The sequence below is a fragment of the Dothidotthia symphoricarpi genome (assembly GCF_010015815.1).
Source record: "Dothidotthia symphoricarpi CBS 119687 unplaced genomic scaffold P153scaffold_22, whole genome shotgun sequence".
Classification (NCBI taxonomy): domain Eukaryota; kingdom Fungi; phylum Ascomycota; class Dothideomycetes; order Pleosporales; family Dothidotthiaceae; genus Dothidotthia; species Dothidotthia symphoricarpi.
In genome coordinates, this window is record NW_022985029.1 from 90,196 (window position 1) to 112,419 (window position 22,224).

The window sequence follows — 22,224 nt, forward strand, 5'->3', positions numbered from 1 at the left end:
CGGCCTAACTTCACGCCCAACATGAAGTCGCCTGCCATCTATTAGTACATTCGCGCCACTGGGGCTCTCCATGGGACAAGTGCAGCCTCAACTTGTGCTACGACTATTCCGTCCATCTGTACCACTGCACCTAGCACAACACTCGTGCGCTTCCGACCTCGTTTTCATTTCTCTTTAGCCTTCTCGTCAGCATCCTTCTCGATGCGCTTTTGTCGTGCCTCCTGGAGCTCCTCATAGCCCATGACTTTCACCTTGCCAAGTATCAGCGGCTGAGTCGACCGTGCACCTTAGCTTCGTTGTTGATAGTCAGCAAGAATCGGATGTAGTTCTGTTGGAGAGCCCCTTTAGCAAAAGACAACTGCACAGTTTTGGCCAGCTTGTGCAGATGTCTCTGTAGGCTTTGTTTGCTCGCCTCATCAAGAGTACCAGCATCCTGCTTAATGATAAGATCTTGTAGCGACACGAGACCCTCTGCCGACACCGGTGTGGCAGGCGTCCGCGGAACTTCATTCTGCTAACAGAACTCAACGTTTACTTCACTGGCCTTTGGGATTGTCAGGTCGGCGACAGGCCTTGGCATAATTCTAAGCACCCTGTCTGGGTCGAAAGGAAACAGACCACTTGCAGCAAAACTAGCTATAACGTCCTCATGGGTAAAGGCCTTCTTCCTCGCTGGACTAAAAAGGGCAGTAAAGTGCTCTTTGCCGATAGTTTTAACGCCTCCACGCTTTAGTTGTTCGACCTGCTCGCGATAGGCTGCCTTCAGTGAAGCGAACACAGCCACGTCGCAGGGCTGCAGCTTGTGAAAGGTGTGAGAGGGGAGCCGGCACAGGATAATGTTGTTTACAAAGCAGTACTCCAGTACCTCCAGGGTTTCATGCGTGTCAAAGCTATCGTAGATCAGGACCCGTAGCTTGTTGTTAGCTCTCTCCTTCATCTCGGGGTCAAATATACGCTTGAGCCATTGCAGGCTGATGTAGGAGTCGGTATATCCAGACTCCAATAGAATTCAGATACTCTCCGTTTCCGCTAATGCATTCAATAACAGTCACCATTGTGCGCTTCACACGCGCACCTCTGTAGTCTCGCGTGTCGTCCTTACCTACAAGCACCTTCACGAAACCTAGCATCAATAACATCTCGTCCATGCTGTATACATTCTCCTTTAAGACAGCCCGGTCTCGCAGCACCCTCCCAATCAGTTCAAACCAATGCGTCATCTTCCAGTATGTGTTCATCTCATTGCGATTCTAGTCCAACGCCTTGACTCTTCTCGCGTATGTATCTCTTCACTCAAGGACGCACCGTATTCCACTTCCCGTCAACCTCACTCCCATCCCACCCCTCTCTTTCTCCTCTTCCTTCCTCAAGCCCCCACCATCCCAGGCAGAGAACTCAATGAAAAAAAGAATCGCGCACACATCCCAGCGGTGTAAGAGGATGGGCACCATACCCCCGACTGTGATCGCAGACCAGTGAGCTGGGAGCCAGGTTCCAAAAAGTAGATAACGTGAACGGTCCCGTTAAGACCAGATCCGAGGCGTTACCCTGCGGAAGAACAGATACTACATCCGATCAGAGCCAAATTGGCAAAGAGCGAGCTGGAGTGGAAAGGTTGGGTGAGGGGGGGTATTTATAGGAATGAGAGGGCTAGGCAGAAGGAGCATGTGATGTTGTGGATTGTAGGCTGATGGGTGTTGCCTGGGAGGATCGAGGTTTGAGTGCAGGGGGCTCAGCGAATGGAAGGCTGAGATGTTATGCAGATGCGTAGATGATGGGTGTTGATTCGATGGGCATGCAGGCTGTAGCGTCACGTGATGGTCGGCACTTTTTGCTGCCTGGCGAATTGTGTCATAACCTGTTTTGTAGAACACTGTAAGTTCAGTGCTGACGCTGTGGCCTGATCTGACAATCTCAGGCTAATGAGTTCGGTAGATTCATGGCGCTCGGTGAAAGAGAAACTGTGGTATATAAACCATCTTATGCCATTTGGAACGAGCGAAGGCATCTTTCGATTGGCATTGCTCTATGATTCTTGTCTTCTCTTTTTTCTATTTCTTATTTGTTCGCACAAGTCAACGTATTAAGATGAGTTCAACGGTTTTGTCCTGAAGTGAATGAAGGCAAAATGAATGTAAAAGACGCATTATACAAATTACATTAGAAGTTACATTTGTTGGCTGGCATACAGCGAGATATCAAATATAGAATCAATACTCTTCAACGTTTCCATGCTCGCCAACTGATTCGCTATGTTCCAAAGCGCTTACCTTGTTCATGCACTATATGCACTATATGCTTCATACTTCCCGTTTCGGTTAGTGTGTTTCGATGTTTGGCCATACTTCAACTCAGCCACCCTCGCAGCTATATTGTTTGCATGAATGTACCTAACTCTAGGTACGGCGCAGCTGTTCGCAAAGGTAGTTGCCTTTAGCTGTGCCGCAGTACAATCACTATAAAATGTGGTTCAAAGTTTGTTCTTGCTCTACAGCAATTCTCTGAACTTTTCTGATCGATCGATATATTGTATTCAGTCGTCACAAGATCTGTCAGATTTAACTCAAATGGGGTCTGAACGGTTCGTTGCTCAAAGATAGTACATCCCATCGTTTTCTAACTTCTCAGGGATTATCCATGGGCACGAAAACGCACAAAACCATTAATACCGGAGCCCTTCCATGAAGTTTCGATGTCCAGGCAACGGATGATGACACATTCTCCAAGAACAGTGCGAAGACCTTGCAAATTCTGTCCTGACCTGGACGTAATGCGCTATAGTGCCCAATTGAGCGAGGAAAAGAATGCAGAACTCGTTCATCGGGCAGACCGTCTGAGCAGGCGGGCTATTTTAAATCATCATTTCGAGGCCTCCGAGTTCAACTGGGAAGCAGATGCATGGCACGATGTGTTCGGTTTGATCAGAGAGGATGACACGCTACGAATGTTGTAGCCCTTTATGTATTATCAAACCTGATATTGACGAAAGCTGACGAGAACCTTAGCGACAAGAGGCCGTATGAGTTTGTTGAGACAGACGAGCACGATAATGTGTCAGTGAAAAGGCGGATCCCAGATGCCACCATGGGCCTTAGATCATATGATAGCTTGGAGTCTCTCGATCATCCTTGCAAAGTCGATCACAAGAATAAGAAATCCCATGAAAGCTTATTGAAAAAGCGCCTCCGTGCCCAAATGAGAGATCCGGATAGTGGACTGATAGTTGATGGCATATGGGGCGAGTCGAACCTCCTATTTCCATTCGCCGTTTATGAGGCAAAAAAACGTGCTACAACTTGGGAGCAGGCCGAAAATCAGATCCAGCACGCATGCTTGTCTTACCTGGCTATGTTGGACGATTTGGCTCGTGACCCGACGGACGTTACGAGATATCAATCGCAAGAGAGCGATGGCTATCAGGTCTTTGCTTTCACCTCGTGTGGGTCTTACTGGCAGGTCTATATCGCGTGGAACTGCTTGGGTTACTGCGTGAGTGTGTCCTCCGACGCCAACAATTCTGGGTTCAGCTTATCATGATTATAGCACATGGACACAATCTGGGAGGGCGATGTCCGGCAGTTCACTTGCGCTGCCGAGTTGATATACATTATGGAACAAGTTCATGGTTATGCCGCTAATCAGCATCGTGAGTTCGTTATCAACCATCTCGAGCCATGGCTTAAGCATGCCGAATATTACGACATGTCTCAACTCGAGGAGACCGGAGAGATCATGGACTTTACTCCAGAGTGGTTCAAGGTCAAAGAGGCATCGAACGATGCTAGAGCGGCTAAAGCAGCCAAAACTCGTGAGCTCAAAAAGAGTAAACTATTAGAAGATCCATTCCACACCAAAGCCAGCGAAGTGCTGCAAGAGTTGCAAGAGAGGGTAAGATTAAAGGAACTTTTTGCAGCGCAACTTCGAGTACAGAGCAGCCCTGGAGGATCAAAGAATAAAGTCGCCAAGTCTCAGCCGAAGCGGCGTCGTGGGCGGCCGACGTTTGGATGACGAGAGGTCGAAGACAGTTTGCTAGTGGATGAATTTAGACTGGTACGCAAGATTTGCTTGTTGAGGAACTTTGGCCAGCTACATAGGCAATCGATAGAAGGATTATATATAGACCATTCAAATACACGTATGGATTTAGTTATAAGTAAACTTTATCAAGTAGAAGAATAACACGAGTCTCTCGTGTGTATATTTACATCAACATGTTTCCAAGATTATACTGTCACTTCCCTACAAGCCATTGTTGAGCCAGTCTACTCTGAAACACAATCTCGCCCTAAGACGACACTGAAATCGTCCCCCCTCGTCCTGGCCAGTGTGGCTGACACCTCTTGCAGCCGCCAAACCAAACTTCCATCGTCATCCATGATCTTTCTTCCGCAATTTGCAGTCAGCTGAAAACGTTCATTTGTCGCTATACAATAGTCCGAAGGCGACAAGACAAACGAAATTCCAGCAGGTGCTCGGATGTAATTAACCCTCTCCCTAGAAAATAAAAAACGTTGTTTACGCTGACGACATTAAGCTTTCGCGAGTTCGGTCTCCCAGTGCGGGGATATGATACGCGTTTCTGGTGATGATCGCATAGACTTTATCCGAGCATGCTCAGCTGGCGTGACGATCTCGTGTTTCTTCCAGTGAAAGAGGTAAGTAAGCCAAATGCGATGTAGCTCCACATGTTCGAACGGAGAATCTGTAAGTTACGTGGAAGCCGGCACCAAAGCCCGATTGTCAGACGCCTTGCGAACCTCGACGGTCCTGCCACCAAAAAAGCAGACCTTGAGCGTCTGCGTGTTATCATGAGATACAATGGACGCAAACTCAGCGTACGCGTCGCTTCCCCCACATATAAGCCTATCATACCTCGCCATATAGTGACTCTGGAAGTTCTTCTGAACCTGCGCCCACTTCTGCCCCTGCACCACATCGCAGGACCACACGTGATCCCTGTGGCAAAACACGACAGCAAACTTATCGTGTGCGCTCAGCTCAAACTCAATGTATCCCAGAAACGCGCCGCTGAACCCAGAGTACACGATCCCGTGCTTCGGGTCCCAGCATCCGGGCGGTTCGACACTGGACACAGGGAGGGAAAGCGGGTTCGAGATGACCAATCTGTTGTCCCACATCGCCACAGACTGGTGGTAGTGCAGCGACTTGACGACTTGGAACTTGGTGAACATGCGGTTGATATCGCCTTCGAAACACTCCTTGGGCCGCGTGCGCACGAAGAGATCGAGGCCCGCCCGCCGGAGGTAGATACCAAGCGAGCCTTTGGAGGGGTTTACGACGTGGCCTAGGGGCAGAACAGCGAGGCCTGACGATGGCACCGCGTTCACGTGCAGACCGAGTTTGAGGCGGATGCCGCGGTTTGTGACGAGGAACTCGCGCTGGGAGAAGGTTGGTTCGACAGCCACTTTGCCCATCCGGTAAAAGGCCGTGGGGGAGCGGGATAGCAGGCCTGTGTATTTCTGAGTCATCGCAGAGTCCTCCCAGAGGAAAATCGAGAGGTCGGCCGAGTTGCGCATGATCTCTTCTTGCAGGCGGATGAAGGCTTTTGCGCCTTCGCCGTATAGCATGGGCATATTTACGCTGAAGATACCCAGCAGACAGTATGCGAGGTCTTCTTCTTTTGTCGTTTCCCGCAGTGCAGCCCAGGACATACGCGCCGCCACGGGGACAGTACTGAGGAACCTCGCTCCTGTGAGCACGCTCGTCGAGATGCCCGTCGTAGCCGCAATCCTACCCGCCATGGACTTCTTCGTCCCGCCCTGCACCCACCCGCAGTCAAAAAATACCACATCCCGCGGCGCAATAAGCTCCTGCAGTGTCCATCCCCGGCGAAACCACCGCGACTTGACAAACTCGCGCTCAAACACGTTCACATCCGCGAGGTAAACCAGACACACAGTCGCAGATCGGTACCACTTGAACATGGAGTTTATGGCCTCGCTGAGCTCCGAACTGCTCGTCTTGTCGATGCAGCACGTGTCGATCCATACCCAATCAAGCTTATACCGTTCACGGGCGACTTCGCATGTTTTTACTATTTTCTCATATCCGGGCTTGGAGAGCGTGGAGGTTGGTCGTGTTCGCACGGGGGCTAGCATTTCATGGTAGGTTGTTTCGTCGCCTGTTTTGCCCCACATGTGAGATAGAATTGCGTAGGTGTCCGGTGGGTTGAAGAACTCTTCGAGCATTACTGTGGAAGTGTTGATAAGGCGCATCTTGTAGGCTTGATTGTTTATGATTGTTATGTTGGGGTCTCGATCTTGAACTCTCGCCTGTGTGGTGAGGGGTAGATGTCATCCATTCGACCCCCACGCTAGCGACTTCATTATGGCGAGTACTATACAGTGTGGGTGAAGTTTGTTGGTCTGCGAATACCTGATACTAAGACTTGCAGGTGCCGCCTTAAAGACTAAGAAGCCGAGTAATCGAAATACCAGAACTAACACCAACTTAGGATTAGCATCTATCAAGGCTTCACGAAGGACCTCGTTCCAGGTAACTGTACACAGCTCGCTAGGTCTTTGATCAAAGTAAAGTACCTAATTTCTTGAAAACACCCCCTTCCTCAACCCTATCCCGAATACCGCTTTGCCGAAAAAGAACCCACCCACACCACAAGGTTCATTTATCCATCCCATCTCCCCCTCCATATCCTCTCTAAGCAACTTTCCATCCCAAAAGCCAAAAACTCACAACCACAACCACAACACCCACTACACATCCCCTTCCCCAACACTGAGAAATACACACTGAATAAAACGGCCATTCACCTCCATAACCCCACGCTTCAACATCCTCAAGCAAGCCCTCAAACTCAAACTCAAACTCCCACCAGCAAGACACGGTAAACCCCAACGAACAGAAGAAAGATATGATTGGACTCAAGCACAAACAGCCATATGCATAACATAACTTTTTCAACCTCTCAGCCAGCCGATATAACTTCCAATGCAAAGTCCAATTCCAACCCCAATGCAAGATGCCCAATGCAAACCCCCCCATTTTGAACACAATACAAAACTCCAAAGACCTCCCTCCCTATTCAAACCTCCCCACCTTCACACCCCCGCACTCTTAACATCCGCCTACTCGCCATTCACAACAGCCTCCAATTTCTCCACAACAGACGGCTCGCGCTCTTTCTCGCTCTGCGTCGCCTTATGTGTGGGACTCGACTCCGGGCTCGGGATCTCTACAGTATTAGAGCGCTTGGGACGAAAGGGGATGGGCGTCGATGGCCGCGAGGAGAGGAACTATATACGCATTAGCACATTCACAGTGTGTATAAGAAGGGATATGCCTCAACGCACCGAACTCGCAGCACTCAACAGCGCAATCAAACTAGCCTGCACGACATCATGATGGATACCCACGCCCCACACTTTCGTACTGCTGCCCGCGGCCGTACACCCAATGTACGTGGCGGCCTTTGCATCCTTGCTCGTGCCGATAGTGTGCTCATTGTAATCCACGACATCAAGCTCGATGCCCAGACCCCGCAACGCATCTGCCAACGACGAAATAGCGCCATTGCCCGACCCGCGAATCGTATGCTCCGCGCCATCAATTTCAATAACACCCTTGAAGATACGGCGCAAATTGCGGCTGCTGGCCGTCTTGCCGTCCTGTAGCGGCGCGGGGGATTTCGAGCGGTCGGTTGTGATTTCGTAGTCGACGAGGGAGAAGCGCGGGTTGCGGCGTAGATGGTATGCTTCCTCGAAGAGTTTTGTGATCTCCGTGGGGAGCAGTTCGCGGCCCAACATGTCTGTTTCGCGCTGGACGACTTTGGAGAAGGCGATTTGAAGGCCCCGCGGGAGGTCGAGTTCGAGCTGCCGCTGGATGATCCAGGCCACACCACCCTTTCCGCTCTGCGAGTTGACGCGGATGATGGCTTCGTATGTGCGGCCGATGTCTTGGGGGTCGAGGGGGAGGTAGGGGATTTGCCAGTAGGACTCGTTTGTTGCGCCGTCGGCTTTGCGCTTTGCGAAACCTTTCTTGATGGCGTCTTGGTGGGAGCCGCTGAATGCGCAGACGACGAGCTGGCCGCCGTAGGGGGCGCGGGGGTGGATGGGGATTTTGTTGCACGTCTCGACCATGTCGATGATGGATTTGAGGTCCGAGAAGTCGATGCCGGGGTGAACACCTTGTGTGTAGAGATTGAGACCCAGAGTCACGAGGTCAACATTTCCTGTCCTCTCGCCGTTGCCAAAGAGCGTGCCCTCTACACGGTCCGCACCAGCCATCTGCGCCAGTTCAGCTGCCGCGACTGCGCAGCCACGGTCGTTGTGTGGATGAAGAGACACGCAGATCTTCTCCCGCTCGGAGATATTTTTGCAGAAGTACTCAATCTGATCGGCGTACACATTTGGCGTCGCCATCTCGACAGTCGCAGGCAGGTTGAAGATAATCGGCTTCTCAACACTGGGCTCCCACGCCTTCTTAACCGCCTCACACACCTGCAGCGCAAACTCAGGCGACGAGTCCGAGAACGTCTCCGGGGAGAACTCGTACGTCCACTCTGTCCCTGCCTGCTCGGGGTCGTCCTTTGTAATCTCGCGCGCGTACTTTGTGCACTCGACTGCCAACGCAATCGTCTCCTCGTCATTCATGTTGAAGACAATCTGCTGGAAACACGGGCTCGTGGCGAGGTACAGATGGAGGATAGCCTTCCTCGCGCCCTTGAGCGAGTCGACGGTGCGGCGAATCAGCTCCTTGCGGCACGGCGACAGGACCTGGACCCAGACATCATCAGGGACTATGCCGGGCGTCTGGATCAGGCGCTGTGTGAAGTCGAAGTCGGTTTGCGATGCTGACGGGAACGACACTTCGATTTCCTTGTATCCGAGCTTGACGAGCATCTGGAAGTACTCCCATTTTTGTGTGCCGTCCTAGAGATGAGATGTCAGTATGGCACAACATCTACGAGTGAGTCTTCCAGTAACGCGTAGAGTTTAAACTCACCATGGGATCTACCAAACTCTGATTCCCATCCCTCAAATCCGTCGACAGCCAGCGCGGCGGCCTCTCAATCGTCTTGCTCGGCCACGTGCGATCCGGCAGATTCAGCGGCTTGAACGCCTTGTATTTCTTCCACGGCTCCTTGAGCATCGGCATCTTGAAAGTCCTCTACTCTTCCTTTCACGAATTGAAATCCGTGTTTCCTTTCTCTCTAGCCGTCCAGTATGAATCGTAGTTGCCGTGCAATTGCAAGACAAATGATATTATCCCCAGGTAAAGCTGAATGAGTGAGTGAGTGAAGGTAGGCGTATTGCGTATTGGTTATATATTGTTTGTCGTATGACTGTATCTGTCTGTGTGTGTGTGTGTGAATCACATCATGCCCACGCAAAAAAGTTTCAATTCGGTCGCGCTTCCACTCGGCCCATGACGCATCCGCAAATGCGGGGCGGCCGCGAGACGAGCTAATTCGAAAGGGCGGGGCAGAGCGACATCGGGCGGGAAATGTGTAGAACTGCCGGGAGATTGATCTAGCAAACGAACATGTTACCAGGCAAGCGAATGAAGTAGATAGGTTTACTAAGGTTTTCGCCGAGGTGTTTGCTGGAGCGCCTCCCGTCAAACTTTTCCCAAATCAATTCACCTCTCTGACGTGTTGGCAGCGTTACGATGACTTCTAAGTCTATCACTACTATGTCGGAGTACAGGAATCGAGCATTTTGTAGGCTATCAAAAGATGGTTTTCCGCGAAGAGAATATGATTTGTTGAAGCTATTTGTTACTTATGTTTGTCTTTGTCCTTTTCTTTGATAACTAGACTACACTACACACCACCACACACCACCACACTACCATTTGTCCTGCTTGACTCTACCCAACAAACACCAAACGCAAGCCAACAATCCATCGCGAGAGAACCAAAAGAGCAAGAGACGGCAATCCATCCACCATCCACCATCCATCCAGTACACCACACCCTCCACACAACCACACAAACCCTCTATCCAACACCACACCAACACCAATCCACCCACCTCCCCTCTAAAAAACAGGAACCCCCACCCCACAACACCGCACCTCCCCCCCCACAACCCTCACCCCCCTTCCACAATACATCTCCGCAAACTCCCCCACAAACGCCCTATCAGCCTGACTCCAAACATCCAGCCCCAGTCTCTGCACATCATCCCTATCAATCAACACCTCCCCATCCCCCTCATCACCCTCCCCTTCACTCCCCTCATCCTCCTGTATAAGCTGTGCAAGCGTCCTGACAAACCCGCTCGTCATACGGTGAAAGTAGCCGATGAGGTGCGTCTCCAGCGCCTTTGATGTATTGGGCGATGGGGAGGGGGAAGGAGGCGGTATGCACGCGACGAGCTCGCGATCCATGTCCCGTTCTGCGGTGGTGAAGGCGTCTTTCTCGCCTGCGCTGGCCCACCACATGAAGCCTAGGTAGGCGAGGTGGGACCAGGTTATTGGCTCTACGGTTGTGTCGTCGATTGCGTGTTCGGGGTTTTGCTTTTCGTCTTGTGTAGGGGCGGGGAGGAGGGGGGCGGCGTCTCCATCTGCGTCTTCATCTGCAGGCTCAGCGTCCGTGTACAGTTGCGGCCGCTCATGTCTAGCCAACTCCCTGCGCAGCATTTTCCAGCGCGCGAGGTCCCGTTGACTAGCACGCACGGCGTCGCCCTCGCTCGTGCGGATCGAGGGCCATCTACCCTTTGCGTCGAAGTCGACGATGATATCGAAGAGGTGTTTTTTCGTCGCGATGATCTCGTCCGTCGTGCATGCTATCCAGCCCTCTGGCGGGAGATCGTCTGCGCCCGTGTGCCCGCCGTGTTTAGCGCGCGGTGTCTCCAGCAGCGGGATGTCGTGGACGCCGATTGAGAAGAGGGATGGGATGCGCAAGAGGGTGTCTGTGCCGGGGAGAAAGGAGGATGTGTCGCGTGGGGAGATGCTGGATAGGACTGTGAGGGTGTAGACTGTTGTTATTAGCTCTCATGCTCGCCTGTGTGCTGGGAAAGCGCAAAGACGTACCGAATTCGCAGACCCCTCTGACGGGCGGCCCGCCGACGAAAAGAACCCTCTTCCGTAGCAAAGCGGCTTGTTGTAGTCTGAACACCAACGGCCCGCATACATCCACATATCGTAACACACTCCGCGCGGGATGATGTTCCGGTAACTCTTCCTCCTCCCTCTCCTCCTGCATATCCTCTCCACCCTGCACCTCCCCCCAAACCCGCTCCAACACCGCCCCCTCCCGCTCCTCCATCCCCCCCGCCAGTTCCCGCGCAACGCCCTCCAACCTCCCCGCAAGCACCCACGCGCGCCCCAAAACGCCCTCCCTCCTAACCAACACGCCCACAGACACAAACCGCGCCCCACGCTCCTCAGCCCCCGCCTCACTCTGCGCAAACGCACTGAGCCCGACATATTCCTCCCCTTTAGGCCCGGTATGTGTGAAATACACGAGATCGTTTTGCACAGCGTGCAGGCCCGAGGGCAGGGCCTTGTACTCCACACCGTCGAGGTCTGTGGCCGGGGTGCGTGTGCGCTGCCAGGCGATTGTGTAGCCGACTCTGCTGTCGAAGCGCACTAGAAACAGCGCCTCGACGTCTGGGTTCGAGGGCGCGTTTCTCCCTGCACTGCCGTTTTGCGAGGGTTTCCCCGGCGCGTTGTTGTTGGTGTGCGAGGTGTGTGAGTTTGGCATGGCCAGGATGTTGGTTGTGGATGTAACATCGTGGGGCGATCGCGATGGTGATGTGGATGGTGATTTGGACATGGTGGTTGTGTGGAGGGGAGTTTTGGGTGCAGATCGGGGGAGCTTGATAGCTAGGTACCAGTACAAGACCAGGGTTGATCGGTGGGCGGTGGGCGGTGATGCAATGCCGTTGGGACGACGCGTGCGTGCGTACCGAGAGGTTCCGCTGGTCCCGGCTACCCGATTCGAGGAAAATCGACAAGAGGCTTCTTCAGAAAAAAAGTGGTTCAAGAGACAGATGAATATATACACAAGCTGCCAGACAAGTCTTGATTCAAAAGAAGAAGTCGCAATGCAAACAACAATGCTATTCTAAACTCGTACATGCACATCCACACCCGGGGTATACCACCCTTTTCAGATTCACAAAGTCTCCCATCCCACCCTCGTCGTCACTACTGCAACATAGCCTCCAGATCCTCACCCAAAATGCTTTCCATGCTATTAATCCACCTCTGTGTCTCCCTTTCCACGCCCTCATCGTCATCTTCCCGCAACTCGCTGATAAACGGCAGCATCTCGGGCAGCAAACTGAGCCACTCCTCGCCCAAGCGTTGTGTGAGTGCTTGCTCGCACAGCACAGTAGCTAGACGCGTGTTTGCTCGCTCGTCGCGCATGTATTTGAGGAGTGTGGAGTTGATAGCGCGCAGGTTGTCAATTGAGGAGGAGCAGGTAGCTGCGAGCTCGACGATTGTGGGGATGACGTGTGTTGTGATCTCCTCGGAGTGGGTGATTGTGAGGAGGTTGAGGAGAGGAGACATGACGACGGTGAAGTGGGACGGTGCTTGCCAGAAGCCTGGGAGAGAGTGTTAGTTGTGAATGTATGGATGGGCGGATTCGAACTCACCATCTTGGTCGTGCTGTAACGTCTTCTGCAGCGCGCTGAGGACTGTGCCTCGCAGTTCTGACTCTGCGTCTTCTTGGGCAAGGTGCTCTAGCATCTTCGCAACGTGCTCGAGGACGTAGCTGGAATAGCTTGTAACAATGGACTGGAAAAATAATCAGTATTGGTTCAAGTCACAATCAGTATGCTACATACCTTGAACTTGTCAAAGAACCCAGCGAGGAACTTGTAGAAGGTGATGCTTCGACGCGGTCCCTCTTGGTCCACAAGTTGCACAAAGAAAGGTCGGAACGTAGCGTCGTTAAGCTTCAATACCATAGCGACAACAGACTCAACGAGTGTGTTATCCAGTTGCTGAACTTCCTCATCATCGAAAGCTTCATCTTCCTGCAACTCGACTGCTTCTCGGAGATGGAAGATTTGGAGAAGCAAGCTGAAGAGAGTCGAGCTGGCTTTGATCAACTTCGACTTTGCTTGGCTGTCGATGGTAGATCGGAGGAGCTCGAGGTGTTCGAGTGAAGCCTGTTTCCTTGTTAGCTTTACTTCAGAAAGTAGTGCATAGAGTACGTACGTCAAAGCCCTCGGTAACGGCATGCGACCAAGTAGACTTAATCGCAGCAAACACTTCCTGCGCGCCAAGATCTACAGAGACACTCTGGTAGAACGAACGACGGCTTTCGTCACATGCGTCTTCTAGATCACCAGCAGCGGAGCGGTGTGACAGCCTGAGAGCCGTGTCCAGATACTCGCGCGAGAACATGTACCCCAGTCGCTCGACAATGTTGGAGAGGAGTGAGTACACCGCGTTGTGCAACCCAGTCTTCTCCTCTTCAATAGCCAGTGACAGATATTCGAAAGCAACTGGCAAGACCGTCGGGAGGAAGGAAATAGCTCCGTCCTCCAGAACGTCGACGACTGATGTCAAGCAGAGCAGGGAGAGTATGCGAATCCTGTCATCGCTACTTGAAAGCGCCTGTGGGCCAGAGATTGTTTGCGCGATAGCTGCGACGGCAGACGTATCTCTCTTGCCAAATCGCTCGATGATACGATCAATGCAGCTGACTGCAATGATCTTGGCATCCAACTCTTGTGATTCCTGCAAGACGTTCTCAACATTGGGCAGGAACGAGAGCAGAGCAGATACAGACGAGCGATCGTTTTGGACCGCCGTTCCAGCTCGCAGTTCCACCGACTTGATGGCTGCGACTTGTACTTGAGCGTCCGGGTTCGAGAGTAGAAGCTCGGCCGACTTGATGAGATCGGCGGTAGGCAGGAGATCCAGGCATCGAGCGAGTACGCGACTGCAGCATTCGTAGAGCTTGTGTGATTGAGCCACCTTCTTCGATAACTGGATGGTCGTTTGAACGATGTTCGCGAAGACCTCTCGAGGCTTAGCAGGGTCTGCCTTTTGTCGGAAGGCCCTCTTCACGTGCGCCCGTATACGCTCGTCAGCTGCAAGGTCTGCAAGTGAGGACAGGATGTCGTTGAGCGCAGATTCGACTTGAGCGGGCGATTTCTCATTCAGGCCAAACAACGTATCCGAGATCTTGCGCTTTGGCCCAGCAGCATCGGTGACGAGTTCGAGGTAGCCTTTAAAAGCCTAGATAAGTTAGCGCGGTACCTAGACGATCTTGAGTAATGCTTACTTCAAGCGTGTGGACAGGGTCAAACATGAGCAGCAATTCGGTTGAGAACCTGCGCTGGCTCTTGCTGTTGTGGTATCGATCAGCAAGCAAGGCAATGATCGCGGAAAGCGAGTCTTCTGGGCCGAGCGTCCGAGCCAGCTCTGAGAAGAGTTTGAGCCTTCTGTGTAGCGGAATGTGCTCAAACGCTGCTGTGAAGCTGAGCAATAGGTCGGAAACTCCAGTAAGGAAGTTCTTATGCTTCGAACGAAGAGAGGCTGCCAATTGAGGTACGACGCGAGAGATGGTCTAACAAGGTCAGTAACATCGTCATATATAACACATGGAAAAACTGACCTTATCCACTACTTGTGCGGAGTAGTCATCTTGCTGGCGAAGTAGTGTAGACCCGATGAATGTGAATACGGGCATCAGATTGTGCAGAATCATGTCGGGTACCCATGATGCCAGGTTGGCAATCAAGAGCAGTGCGCTGTTCTGCACCTGTGGGCTTGTGGAATGTCGAATGCAGTCGATGAGCAGATCTGCTCGTACTGCGGACTGGTATTCAACTGTGTCCGGTTGCTCCTGATCAATGTTAGCAGATTATCCATCATTAGTATAAGATATCTCCTTACCTTCAGGGTGTTGACAATTGGCGTTAGAGCTCCTAGAATCATGCTTTGCAGGTAGACCAACTCTGATCCTGACTGCTGCTTAAGCGGCTGGAGGTCCCCAAACACACTGAACAGCGTCCTGAACAAAGCGGGGTGCTGCCCGGGGTTTGAGCCTTCTACCAATTCCAACACCAATGTGAGATTGCGTAGCAGTCGCTGAACATCATCAGCGGAAGACAGTTCTACGCGAGCCATTTCGCTCCGGCTAGTTCGCCTCCTCTTCTTTGTTGGCGGTCCCTCGGGCATCTGTACCGTCGTGGGAACGGTGTCCAAGAAAGTCACAAGCGTGGCAGAATCGAGCTTGACATTGCGTAGAGTCTCAAGTGCTCGTTCCCTGCAAAGCTTGTCGTACTGCTCACTGCTCTCCTTAAAAGCCAGACCCAACATGCATTGAGCTAGGGACAGCTTCGAATCAGGTTTGAGTGATGGCCAGAATGAGTTAATCTGGTCAAAGGCGGCGTTTGCAAGCACTGTCCGCTCCTGACTGAGGCTCCCGGTGATTATGTCGTTCAGCAATTGCGCACTCTTCGCTTCCTGAGCTATCAATACAGCAAGATGTGCTCGCTCTGCCTCTTCCATCTCAATTGTCTCATCACCACAGCGCGTAGCTACTTCAGCAGTTGATAGGGAACACCACTGTCTGACGACAGCAAGCACTGCGTTGCCGCGCACGCTGTCTGAAACCTTCCCGGTAAAGTTGGCAACAGGCAAGAGACAAAGTCGGACTTTCAAAAGTGGAGTGAGAGAGGCGTGATTGGCTAGGAATGAGAGAATTGATGTTCGCATTTGGGCCTTGAACGCATGCTTGGCCTGGGCTTTCGAAGACTGGGATCCGTCTAGCACATCTCTGACCGCGGAGATGACAAAATTGGAGTCCATAACGCACTCTTCGAGTATTGGAACGAGCATTGAGATTACCAGGGCCGTGATCTCATCCCCTTTCAGCTCTGTAACTTTGCTAGTGGTGCTGTACATGTTAGCCCCCCAAGCTTTGGCGGATGATTTGCTAGCAGCCTTCTCGGACAACGCGGCAACACATGCAGCAGCGGAGCGGCGGACCACTGGAGACGCATCGGCAAGAGCAAAGAGCAGGTACGGTGTCACGTGTTGGAGAACAGCGGCAGTGTCAGCTTGCTTGATCGTTGTTGCAGCGGCGCGCAACGCAGCAACTCGGACAGGAACCGGTCGGGCACTAGACCACACCCGGATCAAGAATGTGAGATACAAAGGCTGCTGGAGTGCATCTTTGCGGTGAAGCGGTTCGGAGCCCAGGAATCGTGTAGTCTGATTCAGTGTCACAGCTTGTTCGAAAGCGTTGGCGACATCGGAAAAGTCTTCGGTCGCAGTGGGGTCGAGAAAGCTGCTTGTTGTGATGCTCGGAACTTGAATTGCTGATGCCTGGATGGATCCTTCGTCTGCGTCTAGCATCTCCTCGTCTTCATCATCGAAGTCGATAGTCTGGTCTTCCAGAGGTTCTTGAATGGTAAGACCGAGCAATTCTAGGTCCACATTGTTTTGTTTCGCAGTAGCTTGGAGTATGCTCAGCACCTGTTTCGACTCGACCAGCTTTGCAGCAAGCTCGAGCAGTTGTCCACGCTCTTCCGAGCCGGGAGCGTTGTCTCGAATTGTCCCGATCAGAGCTGCCAGCGCTATCTGAACCTGCGATTCAACGATGAGTTTCGAAGTGACGAGCTCGTGGAACGTGTCGCGCTTCTCGTCCGATCGAGTGGCGCCACTAAGTGCTCCTAGAGCGCATCCCAGGGCAAGACGCTCCACACGACATTGTTCCGCCGCCGAGACTGATGCTAGCTTTTGCGACAGCTGTGGGATCCGGAGAAGTTGCCTGGAAACCGTTTCTGGAATCTGAGCGTGCGAGCGCTCTTCGGCGATGATAGCAAGCGACATGAGACATTCGTCGAGAGACTCGCTGTCGTGTGCAAGTACCACGGCCTCCATCAGCCCGTCCAGCACCTTGTCCCCGAGTGTCGCCTCTGTCACCAAGACAACGACGATCATGTAGCAGGCCACGACAGTTTCGGCTCCGTATGAAGCGCGCATGCAGCTGTTGAGCACAGGCAGCACTCTCAGTAGCAGCTCCTCCGTCTTCTGGTCCTGCATGTCTCGCCTGCCTGAGCTGGAGCTGTTGAGTATGCCGTGCACAGCCTGCACCGTGATGCTCGACCAGAAAGAGAGCATATGAGATGCCTGGTGGCCTGCCTCTAACACCTTGACGACGTATGACTGGAAGGCATTGAAGAACTGTGGCGTGTTGATGGCCGTGTAGACGATGGTCTGGCGCGGCGGGTTCGCCTTCGTCTTCGACTCGATGTATGGGAAGAGGAAGCGCAGGGCATGCGGCGGTTGGGCGGGGAGGATGGAGAGCAGCGACTGGAACTGCGGGGTGCTGTGGTACGGCAGGTATGTGAAGACGAGACACTCGGTGTTGTACTCGTGCACTCTGAACCGGCGCACCAGCCACTCGAGCGCCTTCTCCGCCGGCTTGAGCAGCAATCGTGGCCCGACCAGAGTGATGAAAGCCTCGAGTACCGCATTCAGCTTCTCGTTCTCCTTCTTGGTCATCTGCGTCCGGTCCTCGACCTTGCTCTGCTCGCTGAACAGGTTCTTGGCAAAATGCAGAAAACGTGGATCCAGCGCGCATAGTTCTCTGTATCCCTCGTAGCACAGCAAGTACACGCTCTCAAACGACTGCGAGGAGGCGACCTTGGGATCGAAGAGCAGCGACTTTCCGTGCGCCGACTTCTGCGCTTTGATGTCGAGCTCATGGGTGCTCGAGGCGGCGATGGCCGCGAGCTGCTTCTGGAGCGCAGTCGCCATTGCGCGTGTATCGAGGTGGTAATGTTATCGCGGTGGGGTAATGGGCGTCTGGATAGCCATGGGACGCCGCGGGAAGGCGTGGGAAGTGTCGTGGCGGGCTTGTTGGCGGACTGCTAGAGTGTCGAAGCTCGAAATTTTGAAATCGAATTTCTGCCGCTAGCTACGGCGCACTGGTTAGCTCCGCATGACGCGCAGTGCGGACTCCCGAACTAACACGTGCACCGCATTTACTCTCATCAACGCGTCTAGCAGTCGACAACATCCTTGATACAACAATACAGCGGCAGCTTACATAGACTATCGTCATGTCGAGTGTTCACCATAGTGATGCATCCATAATCGTCTCTTGCGATTGAAAGCGCTATTGTAGGCTACATTCTCCAAGATGGCTTCGAACGTTCCTAAGTTTGCAAGTTTCCGACCAAAGCCCAAGCCGGCCTCAGAACCGCCCAAAGAAGTCCAGAAAGTAAAGGATGTGGAGAGGCTGCCAAAAGACACAACGCGACGCGAAAGGAGAAAGTCACCACAACACGAAAACCAACGCCACGCACGAGACTCGCAACCGTCAAAACTCTACTTCAGCGACCGCAGAAGCGACACTGACATCCTGAAATATGGAACGATAAATCGCTATGATGTTCCCGCATATCGTCGCTGTGGTCACGGCCATGTCCTAGGGCTGTCTACCGACCAGAAGATCGATCGAGAGACGTCGACAGACAAGAAAATCTACATCACTCCAGCAACTCGACAACGACAGGAAAGACTATTGACAGCCAAGCACGTGCCCAAAGAGAGTAGCCGCGCGCTACGATTCATCAAGCCTGCCGAGCACCAGCCTGTTCAAGACCGCGACTTCATCTCGCTTTCTAGCACTAACAAGCGAAAACGAGACGATGATGAAGCTGAAGATGACGAAGCACCAGATGTGGATTATCGCGGTATTGAGCGTCATGACAAGTCGTCTGAGCTGATTGATCCAGACACATTGTATGAGTCAGATTCACAGACTACCGGTGTGGGCGCAGAGGTCACTCGCCAGAACTCCAGGCTCGTGAGAAGAACTCGCGAACACCCGGAGGACCTTGAGGGGTGGCTAGACTTCATCCATCATCAGGAGCCAATGATGATGCTAGACCGGGCTTCTGCTGAATTGAGCGAGACGGACAAGCGACATCTCGCCGAGGTACGTGTTCCAATCTACGAGGAAGCTTTGAAGAAGATTGGGAACAATCAAGACAGCCAAGTCAGGCTCTATGAAGGACTCTTGAACGAAGCGCGTCGGTCTTGGGATGATGCCAGACTTGCTATCAAGTGGAAAGACGTACTTGCGAAATATCCATATAGCACGCCATTGTGGTTTGACTATCTCAACTTCATGCAGTCAAGTTTTGCTCGATTCAAATACGAAGACTCCCGGATCGCTTTTCTCAAGTGTCTCGAAACTCTGCGATTGAGCCCCAAGGGAGTCTCGCCGGAAATATCTTTGCATGTGTTGGTTCGCCTGACTTCGATGATTCACGGAGCAGGCTACCAGGAGCTCGCCCTGGCTATATGGCAAGCTCTACTGGAGTTTCATCTTTTACGGCCACCGCAGAATACCGGCACGAAGGTACAAGACGCTCTCCAAAGCTTCGAAGACTTTTGGGAAAGCGAAGTTCCGCGGATCGGCGAGCCGCAAGCAAAAGGCTGGCGTCGTTTCAATTCAGAAGATGATCCGCCCCCAGGGCCTGCGCCTCTACAAAAAAAGATCGCATCAGATGCCGTCTTTGAAGATTTCCAAAAGCGCGAGTCGGAAGCCATGCTCAACCTCCGATATCCAGGCCGTACTGCAGACGACGTGGCTGAAGATGATCCTTTCCATACAATCTTCTTCTCGGATGTCCAGGAATATCTATCAATCGTCCCCTCCACGACAGACGCATCACTTATTCTGGAAGCCTTTTTGTGTTTCTGCGGCCTTCCTTCATTGCCACGAGTTGGATCGCACCAGTGGAAGTGGTGGTCCGACCCATATCTACAGCACACCTTGCCGTCTTCGCCAACCGACATAGATGACTCGAGCCCATTCGTGCAAACACTCCGACACTTCTCGGATTGCCCGTCAAAGAGCTTGCAGATGACGAGCTCGCTTCTTTTCGAGCAAGATTTCTCACTCGAGGGTATCAACCTCAGCACTAGCTTCATACAGCGACTTCTCAAACTCGTAGCGTCAGATCCGTCAAGTGACGCGATCATTGGCGAATACCTCCTCGCCTTTACATCGCGTCATTTCCCCTCAGATATCCCCAAAATCGCAAAACAGCTTCTCAAAACCCGCTCGTCCAGTTTACGTCTCTACAACGCATATGGTCTCGCCGAATCGCATCGCGGGAATGTTACGAAAGCAGACCAAGTCTTCAGCATGGCGCTGTCCATGCATAAAGGGGATCCGACGCAAGATAGTCTGCAGCTCTTGTACAGCTGGGTCTGGAGCGCAATGGACAAGAACGAACCCACAGAGGCATACTGGCGCCTCGTATCGCCCCAAGGATCTCCGACCCAGCCCGCGAGAACCACACAACCCGACTCCACCACGATACTCCGCGCGCACACGCTCTTCACCGAAACCACGCAACGCGCCCTAATCCAACGCAACCACCCCACAGCAATCCTAAGCACCTCTCTCCTCGCCCTCCTAACCTACATCTCCACCCCCAACCCCCAATCCGCCCTCGCCCACCACACATCCCTCCTCCCCTCCCTCCCACCACCGCACCAAGAATCCCTCGCCCAATCCCTCGCCCGCCTCCTAACCCACCACGCGCTCCACGCCCCCATCCTAAAAGCAACACTCCTCCGCACAGCCCTCGACCCCCTCATCGCCCTCTTCCCAAACAACACCATCCTCCTCCCCCTCTACGCCGCAAACGAAGCCCGCTTCGCAATCGACGACAGAGTGCGCAGCGTCATGCGCAGACCAAACGCACAGAACCTCAGCACAGCGGGCTGGGCGTTCGCGATTCACTACGAGGCGTTGCGTGGTGAGCGCGGGGGCTCGACGAGCCATGCGGTGAGGGCGCTGTATGGACGCGCCACGGGGTCTGGGGGCGCGGCTTGTCCTGCGCTGTGGATGGCGTATGTGCGTTTTGAGACTGGGCAGCTTGAGCTTGAGAGGGGGAAGTGGGCGCGTGGGGATGGGAAGGAGGGCGCAGGGCGAGTGCGCGAGGCGGAGCAACGCGTTAGATCGACTGTGTATGCGGGGCTGAGACGGGTACCCTGGTGCAAGGCATTTATCACGCACGCATTCACACACTGCTCGCGTGTGTTTACGGACGAGGAGAAAGCGCGGTTGTATGGCGTTATGCAGGAGAAGGAGTTTAGGCTGTATATTGATATTGATGTCGAGACGGTATAAGCATAAGCATATGGATAAGTAGTATTTTCCTCCCTTGCACCATTTTCCTTTATGTATCTACGCCCTCGCCGATGGGAATACCCACACCATGACCCCCCCTGTACCCGTTCTTCTCGGGCGCTTTCCACCCCTGAAGCACCTCCGCCCTCACTTCCTCGGCTATCTCAAATACCTCCACGCGAATCGGCCGACACGTCTTCTTCATCGCCTCGTCCTCGGGCGTCCACGCCCACACGCTCAGATCGCCGCCGGGACACGTGCTCAGTGCGCAGAGTAGGTCTTGCTCGGCGAAGAAGGTGAGGAAACTGGAGGGTGTTGCGGGGGAGGATTCCATGAAGTATTGGCTGCCTGGGGGTGGGGGGTCGGAAGAGGGTTCCTGAGGGGGGGAGGGGGAGGGTGTTTGGGAGAGTTGAGGATCCGGAGTCAAGCCAGTGACTTGAAACACATTAAGCACATCATGCACGTCAAACTCCGTCAATCCATACGGCAGCACAGCGCGCACGAGGTTAGAATGACAGTGGAAATCGTACGTTGAGGAGGTGAGAAGGTTGTTCACTACCGCCCATCCAATCCCATTAGCCCCCATGCCCCAAAAACACAGTCTCAAATAAAAAGAAAAAGAAGAACATACCATAAGGATCACACCGCGTCCCCAGCAAATCATGACACCGTCCCCCCCACCGCGTCACCCCACCCCTCGCATCCCGCCCCGCCTCCCTCCCCACATCCCCAAGCTTACACCCATCCTCCACCACCCCCGCCAACGGCCGCATAAACGGCAACACACTCCACAGTCTATCCCCCTCGATAACATGGCTGCCTTGTAGCTGCCGCGTGCGCGCAGCCCAGAAGCGCTCGCGCGGATCGTCTGCGTTCCAGAGATTTAGGTCGCCGACTTGTGGGCCTTTGGGCGTGCTGAGCCGGAAGAGACAGGTTGCTGGGACGCGCCAGGCACGGCCGCTGCGGGGGGGGATGAGGAAGTCGGCGGTTTTGCGGAGGGGGGGGGGGGGGGGGGTGCGCAGGCGGGGGGGGGGGGCTGGTGGGGGGGGGGGGGGGGGGGGGGGGGAGGTGGGGTAGTAGGCTGGTGTTGGGGGGTGGGCGGACATTTT

The 22,224-nt window shown here is 53.3% G+C and overlaps 8 protein-coding genes across 8 annotated transcripts; 2 read left to right on the forward strand and 6 right to left on the reverse strand.

Moving 5' to 3' along the window:
- Positions 1 to 164: 164 nt before the first annotated feature.
- P153DRAFT_400732 (DDE-domain-containing protein) lies at positions 165 to 1,630 on the reverse strand (the record flags this gene model as incomplete). Its single annotated transcript, XM_033671848.1, has 4 exons — positions 1,053 to 1,630; positions 593 to 997; positions 287 to 514; positions 165 to 251 (listed from the first exon to the last, which is right to left on the reverse strand). The coding sequence occupies exons 1-4, from the start codon at positions 1,236 to 1,238 to the stop codon at positions 165 to 167; spliced, it is 906 nt and encodes a 301-aa protein (XP_033519029.1). The 5' UTR covers positions 1,239 to 1,630.
- A 1,014-nt stretch (positions 1,631 to 2,644) lies between these two features.
- On the forward strand, positions 2,645 to 3,678 carry P153DRAFT_252837 (uncharacterized protein; the record flags this gene model as incomplete). Its single annotated transcript, XM_033662732.1, has 3 exons — positions 2,645 to 2,949; positions 3,006 to 3,489; positions 3,544 to 3,678. Coding segments are annotated over 3 exons (924 nt in total), but the record flags the coding sequence as incomplete, so codon positions are not given.
- A 1,062-nt stretch (positions 3,679 to 4,740) lies between these two features.
- Positions 4,741 to 6,119, reverse strand: P153DRAFT_379275 (uncharacterized protein; the record flags this gene model as incomplete). The annotated part of the gene is made up of 2 exons (XM_033669852.1): positions 4,741 to 4,796; positions 4,856 to 6,119. The coding sequence occupies 2 exons, from the start codon at positions 6,117 to 6,119 to the stop codon at positions 4,741 to 4,743; spliced, it is 1,320 nt and encodes a 439-aa protein (XP_033519031.1).
- Positions 6,120 to 7,106: 987 nt separating this feature from the next.
- P153DRAFT_301693 (2-isopropylmalate synthase) lies at positions 7,107 to 9,135 on the reverse strand (the record flags this gene model as incomplete). Its single annotated transcript, XM_033664399.1, has 3 exons — positions 7,107 to 7,274; positions 7,332 to 8,909; positions 8,983 to 9,135. The coding sequence occupies 3 exons, from the start codon at positions 9,133 to 9,135 to the stop codon at positions 7,107 to 7,109; spliced, it is 1,899 nt and encodes a 632-aa protein (XP_033519032.1).
- Positions 9,136 to 10,020: 885 nt separating this feature from the next.
- Positions 10,021 to 11,845, reverse strand: P153DRAFT_400736 (uncharacterized protein; the record flags this gene model as incomplete). Its single annotated transcript, XM_033671849.1, has 2 exons — positions 11,017 to 11,845; positions 10,021 to 10,961 (listed from the first exon to the last, which is right to left on the reverse strand). Exons 1-2 carry the CDS (start codon positions 11,759 to 11,761, stop codon positions 10,021 to 10,023), a joined length of 1,686 nt encoding a protein of 561 aa, XP_033519033.1. The 5' UTR covers positions 11,762 to 11,845.
- A 151-nt stretch (positions 11,846 to 11,996) lies between these two features.
- P153DRAFT_349723 (uncharacterized protein) lies at positions 11,997 to 17,825 on the reverse strand. Its single transcript, XM_033666260.1, has 7 exons — positions 14,845 to 17,825; positions 14,564 to 14,794; positions 14,231 to 14,515; positions 13,156 to 14,184; positions 12,780 to 13,106; positions 12,588 to 12,729; positions 11,997 to 12,536 (listed from the first exon to the last, which is right to left on the reverse strand). Exons 1-7 carry the CDS (start codon positions 17,716 to 17,718, stop codon positions 12,136 to 12,138), a joined length of 5,289 nt encoding a protein of 1,762 aa, XP_033519034.1. The 5' UTR covers positions 17,719 to 17,825; the 3' UTR covers positions 11,997 to 12,135.
- Positions 17,826 to 18,103: 278 nt separating this feature from the next.
- On the forward strand, positions 18,104 to 21,115 carry P153DRAFT_349727 (DUF1740-domain-containing protein; the record flags this gene model as incomplete). The annotated part of the gene is made up of 1 exon (XM_033666261.1): positions 18,104 to 21,115. The coding sequence occupies one exon, from the start codon at positions 18,104 to 18,106 to the stop codon at positions 21,113 to 21,115; it is 3,012 nt and encodes a 1,003-aa protein (XP_033519035.1).
- On the reverse strand, positions 21,065 to 22,221 carry P153DRAFT_349728 (uncharacterized protein; the record flags this gene model as incomplete). Its single annotated transcript, XM_033666262.1, has 2 exons — positions 21,065 to 21,670; positions 21,747 to 22,221. 2 exons carry the CDS (start codon positions 22,219 to 22,221, stop codon positions 21,165 to 21,167), a joined length of 981 nt encoding a protein of 326 aa, XP_033519036.1. The 3' UTR covers positions 21,065 to 21,164.
- Between the last annotated feature and the right edge of the window lie 3 nt (positions 22,222 to 22,224).